The sequence below is a fragment of the Vicugna pacos genome, chromosome 17 (genome assembly GCF_048564905.1).
Source record: "Vicugna pacos chromosome 17, VicPac4, whole genome shotgun sequence".
NCBI classification, from domain to species: Eukaryota; Metazoa; Chordata; class Mammalia; order Artiodactyla; family Camelidae; genus Vicugna; species Vicugna pacos.
The window spans coordinates 54,647,105-54,660,750 of NC_133003.1; the positions used below are offsets into that span (position 1 = coordinate 54,647,105).

General features: G+C 55.7%; 1 protein-coding gene across 4 annotated transcripts in view; it reads left to right on the forward strand.

Annotated features, from left to right (window-relative positions):
• The window catches only part of MGLL (monoglyceride lipase), a 184,390-nt gene that overhangs the window by 150,541 nt on the left and 20,203 nt on the right, over positions 1-13,646 (forward strand). For all 4 annotated transcript variants that reach the window (XM_072941997.1, XM_015241356.3, XM_031676347.2 and 1 more), the window contains exons 4-5: positions 10,575-10,711; positions 11,818-11,928. In XM_072941997.1, coding sequence (XP_072798098.1) covers positions 10,575-10,711; positions 11,818-11,928 — 248 coding nt within the window. The remainder of the gene's footprint in view (positions 1-10,574; positions 10,712-11,817; positions 11,929-13,646) is intronic.

The window sequence follows — 13,646 nt, forward strand, 5'->3', positions numbered from 1 at the left end:
AGGGGAGAAGTTTTCTTCCATTGAGGGGCGCTCAGTGCAGTGGTAGCTGGGGAGACGAAAACATGTTCCAAGTGTCCATGATGGAAGTTTGGACCATTAGCAAACAGCAGAGGAGGAAATGGCTTTTGTTGAGGGAAACAAACTGTTTTCTAGGCCAGCAAGCTGCAATCTTGGACTTTCTGCCAGATGCACGTTTTTTAAAGAGAGAGTGAGAGACAGACGCAGAGCCTCCCTGATCCCATGGTGTTCCTCGCTCCCCAACCCCCGGACCGACGCCCATGAGGCGGCAGGAAGTCCCTGTCAAGCCTGGACCAGATCCCCTGTGGTCCCTTCCCCTGGGACTTTGTCCTTTTGTCCCACACTCTGCTCTCACAACCTAGCAAGGACGTTTCTGGCATCAGTGGAATGTGTCAGCTGATGACCACACATGCTCTTCTGGTGGCCTTTTCGCTCAAGGATGCACTTCCTTCCCTTTCTGCTTGTCACTGGTCTCATGTCCTGAAACTGGTGCCGCGTGCCACTGCTCATGGCGTTTCTGCAGTGGGACGTTGCAGGAACGCAGAGAACAAGCCTGGCTTTCGTTGCAAGTGGGCTCTGAAAAGGTGGTAGCTACGTTTAAATGGCATAATCACGCTGCAGCCTGAAACAGGAAGGATTTGTGAGGATGCAAAGCACCGAGGGGAAAACTGAAAGCAGGAAACACACAGCTGTCTCTGGGAAATCTACGGGAACTGCAAACGGCGGCCTGGTGCACGGGCTTCCTGCCACCTCCCTTTAGGGCGCGCCTGATACGGCTCCAGCAGCGCAGATTCCGCCTGCGGCCAGGCGCCCAGGCGGTCGGCCCCGAGCCTCCATGGCTTCATGCACAGTCGTTTGGGTCACAAGTATGTCGTATGGGACTCTCCTGACCAAAGATAGAGAAACGAGTTGCCTTGAAAAAAAAAAAAAGAGAAAACTACATGACCACGTTTTCTTCAGACCAAAACAGTGGCTTTCTGTAGGGTTTTTTCCTGGAAGCAAAGTACCACAATGGGAAGAAAGCGGTTTGCTGCCTCCTGATAAACAAGGACCTCGCTCTACCTCTGTGCTGGCAAGGACATGATGATTCAAAGCTCCAGACGTGGCTGGGCAACGGAAGTCCTCAAGCTGGAGAGCATTTTGCTTCTGTAAAGGAGGCTTCCCAGAGTTTTCATGCTTTTTGATAGAGAAATCTCACTCTGGCAAGTTTATCCAGCAGTGCTGAAAACATCTGTAGAGAGATCTCTGTTCATCTCAGTGTTATTCACAAGAGCCAAGATTGAGGGCAGCCTTGCCCCACTGAAAGTAGAGTGAGTTGTGATTTTTATCCCCGATGGGATCTGATGCAGTCAGTATAAATCACGAGTACAAATTATGTGACAACGTGGGAACAGTATTCATGTGCGATACACGTTGAGTTAAAAGTCAGCTGCAGCCCCAGAGCCTGGCCAAGACCCAGCACCCGGCAGGTAACTGGCACATGTTTGTCCAGTGGGAATGGCCTCCAGCTTCTCCCCGCAGCAGCCGTGGCCGGGGAGCCTCGTCAACAGAGACCTGACCGCCCCTCCCCCTGCCCACACATCCCCCAGGTGGGAGGCGATGGTGCTGACTGAGTGAGGACTCCCCTCATGCTTTCTGAATGTCCGGCCGGAAGGCACCCCACGCCCACCTCCATCCGTACCTCCTGCCCCTCTGCGAGGCCCCTGTCATGGGTGTCCCAGCATGAACCCATGCCCTGCAGAGGACACGGTAATCACCTACCAGGCAGCTTTGTCTAGTTTGGGAGAACTCGGCTGGTGGGCAGGAGCCACGGGGCCCATGACCCAGGAGAGAGTGTCCAAGGCCACAGGCAGGACAGACGGCCTTCCGGGGGCCAAGGAAACAGACAGTATGATTATGTGGGGTTGTTAAAAACATAAGTGGTGACAACGGAGGCACAATGTGAGTTTTTTTCTCCCAACGATGTGTCCTGAAGGGTGTCCCCAGTCAGTTCCTACAGTTCACTTTGGTAGCCAGAGAAGTGCGACCGGACTCTGTTTACTTCTGCTTGACCGGGGCCGGCTGGTTTGTTGCTTTTTTTTTTTTTCTTTTTCATTTCTGCAACCTGTATGTGCTGTCCACTTCGTCTGTGTCCAGCCCTGACCTGCCACCTTCATGCAGGTGATCTCAGGTCATCTTGCCCACAATCCAGGGAGGGAGGGACCACTGTTCTCCCCACTCTGCAGACGAGGAAACTGAGGTCCAGAGAATTGGAACCCTGCAGGAGGCCTCCCCCCGGTGGAGCCAGATTAGGTCCGAGGTTGTCTGTCCCACATTTGGGGCTGCTCGGCGCTTTCCTGGTTTGTCTTGAATATCTGCCTTGGACGTTTGTGACTGCTACAAGCGCAGAAAGGATGCAGCGCTCTGTGATTCAGACAACATTTTAAATGCAGACCAGTCATTCTGCGTGGCACCCCCCCAACAGAAATCGTCCTCAGCGCTGCTTAACGGAACCTCCCGTGGTGCTGGGTGCATCCTCCCTCTGCCCTAGCATGCGGCTGCTGGGACTGAGCAACTTAGTTTTAATAGTTTTCACTGAAGCTCATTTAAATTTGCCCCACGTGGCTGTGGCTGCCACCCCTCTCCGCAGTCACCCAGCCCGATGGCATGAGGGGACTCCGAGCCCTGCTGGCAGAGGCCAGGCCACCGCCCATCCTGCTGGGTCCGTCGGGGAGCAGTCTCCCATGCCAGGCCGGCCGCTGCAGGACCGAGTCCGGATGGCGGGGCGTGGGCAGCGAGGGTCAGATGGCCTGTCTCCAGCCCTCACAGGCAGGCCCGGGAGGTTGGGGCTGGTGGGAGGCCCGCGAGCCGGCAGATGCTTCTGCCCAAGGCCTGCCTTCGCCTTGTTTGTTGTTCTGACAAGACTGGAGAGTGGAGGCCGCCTGAGGCCGGTTATCATGTGGGACCCCCATCGACTCCTTAAGGAGCGGAGGCCTGAGGTCTGCTTTGCTCCTGTGCTTGCTTGAGGGTCAACAGGAAGGCCTGGGTTCCCACCTCCAAACTCCCTGCAACCACCAGCCCTCTGGCCGTGCTCTCACGTGCTGACTGGTGCTACTGCGTGCATTGGTCATGTTAGTGCGTGCTTGATACCGTATGCAGTGATCGTGTCAATGCGTAATTAATGCCACTTTAAGGAGCAGTGGGTGGTTGCACTGTATCCTAGGGGAGTCGGCGTCCTGGACTTGGAAACGGTCCAGTGGGTTTTCCAGCCCAGAGAACACAGGGCTGCTGTGTGTCCCAGCCCTGCCCTCACCCAGACCACCAGCACAGGCAGTGTTTATTGAGCACTTGCTGTGTGCCACGTGCAGGGCCACCCATGGCACTCTCACCTGCCCCCTGCCCCCTGGGATGTGGCTGTGTGGGCGCCCCTTTCTGCAGGGGAAAAGTGGAGCCTTTCGAGGTGAAGTCACCTGCCTGAGGTCACGGGGGGTGAGGTGGAGTGACTCCAGACCCCTACCCTCCACCCGACCTCCGTTTCCCAGCATTCTCTGGCTCTTATCTCCTCATCCTCAAAGAGGGTGGGGACTCCTCCCCCAGCCCTGGGCTGTTGTTCTCCAACAAGAGTGGTCACGGGTCCAGGGGCCTGACATAGGGCCGGACATGCAGTAAGTCCTTAGCAGAGGAGCCTCCTTTTCACCTTCATGACATCTTGGCTGAATCTGAATTTGCAGAGCGTTTCTTCAGTCCACAACTGTGTAAGGATGCAGAGCTGTCACTCTGTCCAGGGCAGAAGGGGCCCTTCCTCATGCTGCCTCTGCGATCACTTCCATTTACTCTCTGCCTGAGAAGCGCTGACCACCGCCTGCCTTTTCGGGAAGCTCTGGGGTCCTGACTTCAGTGTCTCCAAAGCTTTCAGAAGGTTCCACTTCCTAAGCATGAAAAGTACGATGTCTCCCGTCCTGGAGAAATGAACCTGCGCGCCTTCTAACGCAGTTCACTTCACCGTGGCAGTCTCCTTTGCTTTTTAAAAGTGGTGTTTGTCACGGTTTCAATAGAGGTTAAGCTTCAGCGTTCTTCTGTGGGTTACAAACCCTAAGTGCCACACAAGTGGCACAGCACCACGCAAGGGCTTCCGCGTCTGGGGGGGGGCACAGCAGACCAGTAACGTTTTGAGGAGAAAAGCTCTGTTACATGTTAACCTGCGGATCTTTAGTTAGAAGGAAACCAAGGTGAAAGGGCGCCATGAAGATGCTGAGGACGCGGGCCCGCCGCCCCGCATCGCTGGGGAGTGGAACAGGAGCACAGGCGGGACGCGTAGCCAAGTGCCCCTCGGGGGAGCATGCTGGACGCCGGGGCAGCTCACCCACGCTCTCCCTGAGGTCGTTTGTAGGGAAAGGGATGGAAGCTCAGTTTGGTGTGGACCCACTGCGTGCCAGCGTGCTGTGCTGGTTCATTCGTTCCCAGCACCTTTCTGATGAGACAAGTAGGTGTCTCCCGGTTTTACGAACGGGCAGGTGACCAGGCGTAACTACCATCTTAAGATGTGTGTTTCATCCCCTTGCTTTGTTATCTTATGCTTTTATCACATAGATTTGGCTCTAAAAATATATACAGTCTGATTTTGCTTTTTTATTTTTTTAGCTTTCTATAAAATGGCTAAGCTTGAATACTTGCTTTTTCCACTTTATGTTTTGTTTCTAAGGTTCATGCATGTTGCTCCATTTGTTCACTCACTTTTCGCTACTGTAGAGCAGTCCCTTTAGCTACAGTGTCCACGTGGGGAACAGTATTACCGTGTCTCCAGGCACCTGTGGTTTCTCTTGCACCTTTGAGTGCTGAGGGCGGAGTTACTGGCTTGTAATGGGTAGAATTCAACCTTGCCAAGTTGTTTCCAAAGCGGTAGTACCAGTCTCTCTCTGTGTAACATCTATGAGTTAGTGACTCCCTGTCAGGGCCCTCCTGCTCCCACAGGGCTCTGTTCCACCTTGGCGCTCATCCAGGCGGCTCTAATTCTCCCTTTGGGTTTGCATGGCTGTGGCTCCTACACGTGGCTCCTGCCCATCCAGTCCTGGGGTTCTTGAGGCCAGAGGCTCCACAGTGACCATCTGTCTCACTGGCCTGAACCACATGTCCTGTGGGAACCCCACCACCATCACCACGGTGTGCTGACCTCCTGGGGGTTGGCAGGAGTGCAGGCCAGCACCCTTGCTGTGCTGGAAGGAAACCCACCCTTTATTGGTCAGGTGTTCCCAGGGAAACCAAAGCCACCTCCCCAGGGCCTGGGCTCAGGCTCGGCCTCGGGACCGGAGAGAGCCTCTGGAAAATCAGGAGCAGAGGACTCCCGCTGGCTGGGCTGATGGGCATAATTACAAGGCCTAATGGGATCTCTACCCAGAGGTGGAAGCCAAGACCAGAGCCTTTTTCAAAATTCATTCTTTCATCTTGTCACAGCCTCGGTGTCTTTGGCAGGCTGAGCAGATCCCACAGGCCCTCAGAGGGTCTGGGAGATGCTGTCTACTTGGTGCGTTCAAAGGAGCAGAGGTGAGAAATGAGACATTCCTATTTGTACAGAACCCCCTCCCCCGGCAGCATGTGATGAGGAGTTAGGGTCCTGTGGCGGACCCATCGCCATGTGGATGGTGGTCCTGGGAGCCAGGCGCCCTGACCGACGTCCGGGGGGGACCATCTGCTTGTTCTAGACTTGCCTCGTTCGTCTGCTGTGAACACCTGGGGTCACCTGCCTACGTTTCCCTGATTATCAAACTAGGACACGTCTGAGGTCATTTCAGGGAAATCGGAAAGCACAGAGGCAGCCCGAGGCACCATGGTTTCTGGGGCTCTGGAACCAGCCCCACCAGGGGGCCCCTCACGGGGTTTCAGCCCCTCCGGGCCTCAGTCCCCTCATCTGTAAGGAAAGCGGGCGCTGCCGGCCAGCCTCCCAGGGGAGGGTCGTGCTCCCTGTGCTGAGGCTCAGTGTCTGCCGTGGGAAGGCTGTGCTCCCTGGGCCCCTCAGTCTCTGCAGCCCCGCTTCCTGGCCATGTTCTGCACTGAACTGTGTCGTAAGAACACTGGGTCTGGGCTCCGAAACCAGCCCTCGAGTTGCCCGGCCTCTCAGTGGAAGGCTGCACCCTGTCCGGTCTGCCCGAGGTCAGCTTTCTGAGCCAGAAGCGGGGAAAGGGTCCTTGACTGGCAGGGCCCTGAGCACCGAGCGAAGGAAGCTCTGGGAGAAGGGCGGTGTGGGTCGTAACCTGCCTCGTAAGTGCCAGGTGTCGCCATCGCTGCTGCTTTAATGCTGTGTGTCTCTCTCTACTCGAGGCTGCGTTTCACCAGCTTTTCCCCCTGTGAGAAGAGGAGACTCAGTAGAACTGGTTACCTAAGAAAAGGGAAGTCGGATGCTCGTTTCTCCCCATCCAGCCCTGAAGCTGGCAGCTCTCTGGGCCCTTCCCGTGACCTCCTTTCTGCGGGGTGGCAGCGTGGAAAGTTATTTCCAGGCAGAAGTGTTCTGTGTGAGACCAGAAACCGGGGTGGTTTAATCGCTGGACAGAGGGTTACTTACTGAGCACCGCCTTGTACGGGCTGCGGTGCTAGGGTGTCAGGGGCACTTGCGCTGGTTTAGCCCAGGTGTGTGAGACGCACAGACACGGAATGACCCCAATGATACAGACCCTTGGGGACAGGAGACGGGCCTGGGCACCACACGGGGAAGCACCAGGGCTGGCTGGAGGGCAGAGGGCATGGGGAGCGTGCATAGGAGCTCTGTTGCGGTTTCTGCAAGAAGGAACAGTGAGGCAGGGTAAGCAGGCGGGGGAGGACTGGCTGGCTGGAGTACTTCCTGCAAGCTCTGGGCTTAGGGGCTGCCCCTGGCTGTCTGGGGCCTGGCCCTGGGGAGGGCAGCAGGAGAGTAGCCCAGAGCGTGGCAGCTGGGGTGTGGGCCCTGGGGAGCGGGTTTGCAGGGCCACTGAGCATGGTTTGGAGCCCAGGAGCAGAGCAAGTCTGGAAGCTATTTGAGGACCCACAGGGTGATCGGGTACCCTTCTGACCAGCAGTTGGTAGGGTGGGTCTCCAGGCCCAGGAGGAGGCCAGGCTGGAGATGGAAGAGCAGGGAGCGTCTACACCGGGAGGAGGGTCAACATGGGAGTGATGGACAAGGGCGAGGGGGAGCTCGCAGGGCAGCCGGGCCTGCCTACCAGGCGGGCAGGGTCGGGGGGGCGCTGCCGTGAGGGCTGACCTGTGAGTAGGCAGCCGTGGAGCTGAGCAGGAATCCAGAAGTGGGCTAGACTCAGCTGAAAAGGGGCTTTCATGTGTGATGAGGATGACCTCACAATTCACTGAAGTAATGAAGGTTTCTCCGTAAATTTTGTTAAGACTATTAAGACCCACCTGCACTTGGGAACTTGGCAGAGGCGGCTGAACGTGGAGCATGCACTGAACGCCACTGAGCTGGTACACTTGACAGCAGTTAATTTTATGTTGCGTGAAAGTCACCCAATTTTAAGGAAAAAAGCACCATCAGGAAAGGGACCCCCGCCTCACACCACAGACCACGACCAACTGCAGGCGTATCAGAGGGTACATGCAGGAGGTGAAGCTGCACCTGCAGGCGGTGACGGGAGCGGTCACACACCACGTGAATGCCCTCAGCGCCCCCGGACGGCGTGCTTAAATGCGGTTCATGTGGACTTCGTGTCCGTGTGTTACCCCCAAAAGGCGTGAAGCCATGAAAGAACTCAGAAAAAACGCCACATTCCACCATAACCCTGGGGGAGAGAAGGCCTTTACACCTAAGAATCAAAACTTAAGAAGCCATGGAAAGAAAAGTAGGTAATTTTTTAAAATAAAAACCTTCTTTAGCTGAACACAACATAAACGAAGCAAGAGGACAAATGGCTGACTAATATACAAAGAGCTCTCTTAACTACCAAGAAATACGAGACCCTGATGGAGAAAACAAGCAGCGACAGGAATTCTCAGTTTAGCAGAAAAGACGCACAAGTGTCTCAGAACAGAAGACGTCCTCCCTGCCCTCTCTCCCCTCTCTTAGTGGCAGAAATCCAGACACCAAACGACACGCTTTGTCAGGAAGGCTGAGAGGGACAGGTCTTCCCGAACCTCGACGGCAGAGTCACCGCGGGTGGCCCACGCGGACAGGATTGGGCAGCTCCCAGAAGGGCCCACGCACCCACCTTTAACCGGCACCCCTGCATCTAGACCAATGTCCTGAAGGTGCGCCTTCACAGGAGGGAAGCACTCCCAAGTGCTCCGTTACAACAGCTGGGCTGTCACACAGGCGGACTGGCTGAGAGCGGGCTGGAGGAAGCTGCGCAGGGGCGCCGTGCAGCCCTGCCAGACCGGGGGGGCTCTTGGCCTGTCTGGGATACGCAGTCTTCTCCAGAAAAGGTTCAAAGTGAAAGAAACTGGCATAGAGCAGGGTGGGTGTGTGGCATGCTCCCTTTTATGTGAAGAAAGGAGGAAAGTCATAGCAGGGAGGGAGGGAGGTAGTTTTCTTATTTTGACAAAAAGAAATGTTTTGAGGAAAAAAACACAAAGTAATTACAGTGATGACCCATCGGGGACGAGAGGGGAGGGGGCGGGGGCAGGGGCAGGGCGGCCCTGGACCGCTGCTCTTCCATAGCCCTCACGGTTGTGCCAGGTAGATGTTTACATAATCAGAAGGGAAAATTAAATTGAAAGGCGAAACAGCACAATTTGTAGTTGCAAGCAAATGTTTTAAAATTAATGAATCTAATCGTACCTCAGATTAGTAACACAAGCGCACAGGGAAAATAATTATCACGTTTTTGTCATGTTTTGAACTTTGAACCCAGTATCTGGCCACATCATTACTGAGCTGTGTTTGGAGCACGGGGGAGGGGAGGGGGGATTACTGTTTAGCAGGTGTATCAGTCAGCTCCGGCCACCGTAACAAAGTACCACAGACAGAGTGACTCGCATGATAGAGTTCGTTTTCTCAGAGTTCTGGAGTCTGGAAGGCCAAAGCGGAAGTGTCCACAGGGCTGGTTTCCTCGGAGGCCTCCTCGGCCTGCAGATGCCACCTCCCCCCCCCACGTCCTCACGCAGGCATCCCTGTGTGGGTCTGTGTCCTGCTGTCCTCTCTGTAGAGGGACACCATCAGGTTGGGTCGGGACAACCCCAGGGACCTCTTTCACTTATTACCTGTTTAAAGGCCCTGTCTCCAAATGCAGTCACACCCTGTGGGGTTTAGGGCTTCAGCTCATGGATTTTGGTCGGGTTGGGGGATGCGGCTCAGTGCCTGCCGGCCAGTGTTAGGTCTCAAGTCTGGGGCTGGAGGGTGGTGCACATGGAAGAATGTGTAAGATGGTAAATTTTGTGTTGTGTGTATTTTAGCACAATAAAAAGTGAAAATACATTTAAGAAGGGAAAGAACCCTCAGAGGGGCAAAAGGGTGGGTGACAGAGCAGCCGGCCCCCAGGCTGTGTTGTCGGAGGGGCTGGTGGGCGCATGAGAGGCAGACGGCCCGAAGTGGGATTTTGTGGTCTGACCACCTGGAGGATTTCCGAGTCCAAGGTCTGGGTGGCAGATTGGTCCCTGCTGCTGCCAGGGCCTCCCTGTCTGTCTGTGAAATGAGGGCTTCGCTCATCGGCTATCATCACCGCGCCTCCCTGGCAGAGGTGGTGGGAGGGTCAGGCAGGTCCCCAGCTGCCGCCCGTGTTCTCTGGGAGCTCTTTGTCTTCTGCAGTTTTCATACCCTCACATCAGCGGGGCTCAGCTTGAATCTGGAAGTCACAGTTGGCACGTGGTTTCTATAGTGACGGGCGTCCTTCAGAGGGGGGCGTGGAGGGACCCTCAGGACAGAGCTGGGGGACAGATGATAAAATCTAGGAGGGGAGAGTGTGACCTGGTTTTATTGCTGCTTCGTTGAACAGACTTCTGGCAAACACCGACTCCTCTGTCACGTGGTTCACATCGTTGTCACCGGGAGCTATAAAGTGAGGTGACTGGGTGCAGCACCCCCTGGTGAGAAGCTCACTCTTGGAAACACAACTGTGAGGGTCAAGGAGCTGGGAAAACCCAGAGAAGTTTGTGCCTCGTCGGTCTTGCTTCTGTGGGACTTGAGGCTCTGAGAGCTCTCCGTGTGTCTGTCCTTCCTTTATCCCTGCGAAACAGCCACGAGGAAGGCATCCTGGCTGCGTGGACAGGCTTTGCAATATTTCTTTTTATTTTAAGTTTTTTGAGCAGGGAAGTAATTTACTTTATTTGTTTTTAACGGAGTTACTGGAGATTGAAGCCAGGACCTCACGCATAGGCATGCATTCTACCACTGAGCTGTACCCTCCCCCTGCTTTGCAGTACTTACATCCTGGTTCGTCACTTCCTGACTGTGTGACCTTGGGCACGTTTCTTAACGTCTCTGTGCTTTAACTGACTAATCTGTCAACTGTGGGGAAAAGAATCCCCATGTTGGGGAGTGGTGGGAAGGGCTCAGTGGGGTGTTCCATCCGGGCCCTCCAGAAAGAGTGGCTGGTAGTTCTGTAAGGAAACGGCAGGTTTGGTAGGTGTCAGCCTCTGTAACTGGCTCTGTCTCCCTTCCCTTCCAGTCGGCCACGGGCAGAGCGAGGGGGAGAGGATGGTCGTGTCTGACTTCCAGGTCTTCATCAGGGATGTGTTGCAGCACGTGGACCTGGTGCAGAAGGACCACCCCGGGCTTCCGGTCTTCCTTCTGGGCCACTCCATGGTGAGTAGACCGCGTGGGGAAGACCCGGTGGTGGGAGAGTGAGGGCCCGGGGTGAGAGGGGCCTCCCAGCCTCCTACCCCGGCTCTCCGCCCGGTGGGCACATCGCCTCTGCTTGGCCTGCACGTGGAGGTCCTGGGGTCAGTGTCCTGGAGACAGCCCCTTCCTGTCCGGGCCCAAGGCGCCAGGGGGTGCCCGCTGTCTGAACTGAGGGGCTCTGGTGGGCCTCACAGGACAGGGCATGGCACCGCTGCCACCGGCACAGCCACGTCTCGGGGAGGGGCCTGCAGTCAGCACGTGGGGAAGTACAGTGCCTCCTGCCCATCTCAGAGTCACTCGGGATAGACGGGACCTAGGACCGGGGTCCCGAGGGAGCAGGTCCTTAAAGGTCATTCAGAATCCTTTTCACCTTTTAAGTATATAAAACCCTCTAAGATGCAGCCAGGCGTAGTCTGTGAATTGGGGCTCCTCCACCTGCCAGAACTGCCTGCAGGCCCACTGCCGTGCCGGCTGGCACAGAACCTTTCTCTGTGCAATGCTGAAAGCTCGGGGACTTTTCAATCCCGGGCAGGCCTTCGCCCGTGTGACCACCTGGCCTGTCAGCATTTGTGGTTTCAGCCCTCAGTTCAAGTTACCTTCGGCTGCAGCAGATCGCCAAGGCCTAACCCTCACCCATGTTTACAAGGCATTTTTCTTGGAACCTAGATTTCTGGGACCTTTACTGAAATAGGAAAAAAAAAGTGTATCAGTCTCTTATTATCATCAGATTTTTAAAAATCTCATATTAAGCCTGATGGAACGGATGACTTGGGGGTCTGCCAGCTTTTGGCTTGAGATGAAGGAGAAATGTGTTATTGTTTAACTTGCAGCCCACAAGCAGGAGCTTTATTTATATCCTTCTGAAATGTTTGCTCTTGAAGAACCTGGAGGAAAAGAAACACATGTAATAAAATAATTGGAGATCTAGTTTATCCAACATTCGAGGGTGTCTGTTCCAAGGTGACCTCCCCAGGCTCTGGGCCAGGACTGCCGCCTGGTAGGGCCCGTGGTGGCATGGTGAGTGCACTGGTGGAGCCAGCAGCCACAGCTCTGCCCATTCTGCGTTGCAGGGAGGGGCCATTGCCATCCTGACGGCCGCGGACAGGCCGGGCCACTTCTCCGGCATGATTCTGATTTCCCCGCTGGTTCTCGCCAACCCCGAGTCCGCAACAACCTTCAAGGTGAGCACGCTCCAGGGTCTGTTGTCCTGCAGCTTCTCGGCCCCAGGGTGGCTGTTGCTAGCCGGAGGGGGGGGGGGGAGGGGCTTCTCGTGCTATTGTCACGAGATTTGGGCAAGGAGCAAACACTGTTGTCCCGGGAATTCTATTGTTTCTCAAGCTAAGGGTGTGTTTTCCCCTCAAAGACAAAAGAAAAGTGGCTTCCTGTTTGTGCGTGTTTTGCTGGTGAACAGTGAAAGGAGGAAAAGTTACGCATGTTAGGAACCGAGTGAGGGCCTTCTGTTACCAGGGCACATGCCAGGCTCACACTGGTTTCCATGGACTGCTTGTCAGCCTCGATCACGGTGCACAGTGAGTGGACAGGTGGACAGAGCTCGCAATGCGATGGGTCCCTCGTCCTCACTGTGGCTTCCTCCGTCCCCAAGCACTTTCCCTCTGATTCTGACGAACCCATCGCTTCGTTTTTCTGGCTGCAGAGTTCCCCGGTGGGGCACCCAGTGGTTCGTGCTTTCATCTGGGGCTTCGAGCTGCTAGGATGAGGGAACAGGTGCCTTCTCCCCCAAGGAAGGAGATGAGGCTTGTGGCTTCAGCAGGGCTGCCGGATTGTGGGTATGGGTTGTGGACACGTTGTGGACCTGAGGTTTTAGAGACACAGAACCCAGTGCGGGGGGGAGGGTCCCGGGAGGGTCCCGGCCCCGCGTCTCCCCAAGGGATGGTCAGTCTCTCCCCAGCGCTGGGCGAGGACTGCTGCCTCCTGAGCCAGTTCTTGGTGGTGGGCCATGAGCCCAGGGTCTGGGCGGCACCCCGGCACCCCAGCCGCACCGTCCGCGAGCCGCCTGTCCTCTGATGCCTCCGGAGCTCTCCTGACCACCCAGACAGTGGGACACAGTGTTGGGCTGAAACCTTATAGAAACGTTCTCCAGTGTCCCTTCCAGCCCACAGCCACAGATTTAATCCCCGCCCTGGAGGCAGGCAGGCAGGTCCTCTGTGTGGCTTCAAACTGTCTGATAGTTTAATCAAAGAACAATGGTTTACTTAATATGCTGAAGAGGAGACATGGCCAGCTCCTTTGAATTTTACTCCATTTTAAGGAAACCACCACTGACTTTCTGAAATCGACTACCATTGATAAACTTCATTGCTGCGTTGGCAGCAGTGGCCGCAGTGACCCCCGCTTCTGTCATGGAAAAGTAAGTTCATTCACGGAACCCCCAGTAGTGCTCTGGGCGACTTCCTAGTCCCTGAGAAGGGCCTGGGAGCCCGGCCTCCTGGATGGCTCCCCTCATGGCTGCGATTGTATCGCGTGAGGCCAGATCTTGTCTGAGTGGAATAAACAAGGCGAGATCTCAGAGCAGAGGAGAGTTCCCGTGTGCTTGGATCGGGGAAGATTTGTTCTGCCCTGGGGTGCCGGGCACGTGTGGTGTTCACACCTGCATTATCTTCCTTGGCTTCATCCTCACCCCTGGGAGAGGTCATGACCCACATTTTATGGTCAGGACCCCTGAGGCTTGGAAAGGACACGCTTTGCGTGCTGGATGTGAATCTGGGGCGGTGCACGCCCCATCGATGGCGTTTCCCAAGGGAAGAAAGCGGACGTTTTCTGCAGCTGGTGTTTTCCCTGAGAGAAAAGCCCAGGACTGTGGGACTTTTCAGATAAAGTACACGAGGGGCCTGGGGCGGCTGGGCCCTGAGGTGGAGCCTGTGAATCACCCCTCAACCCC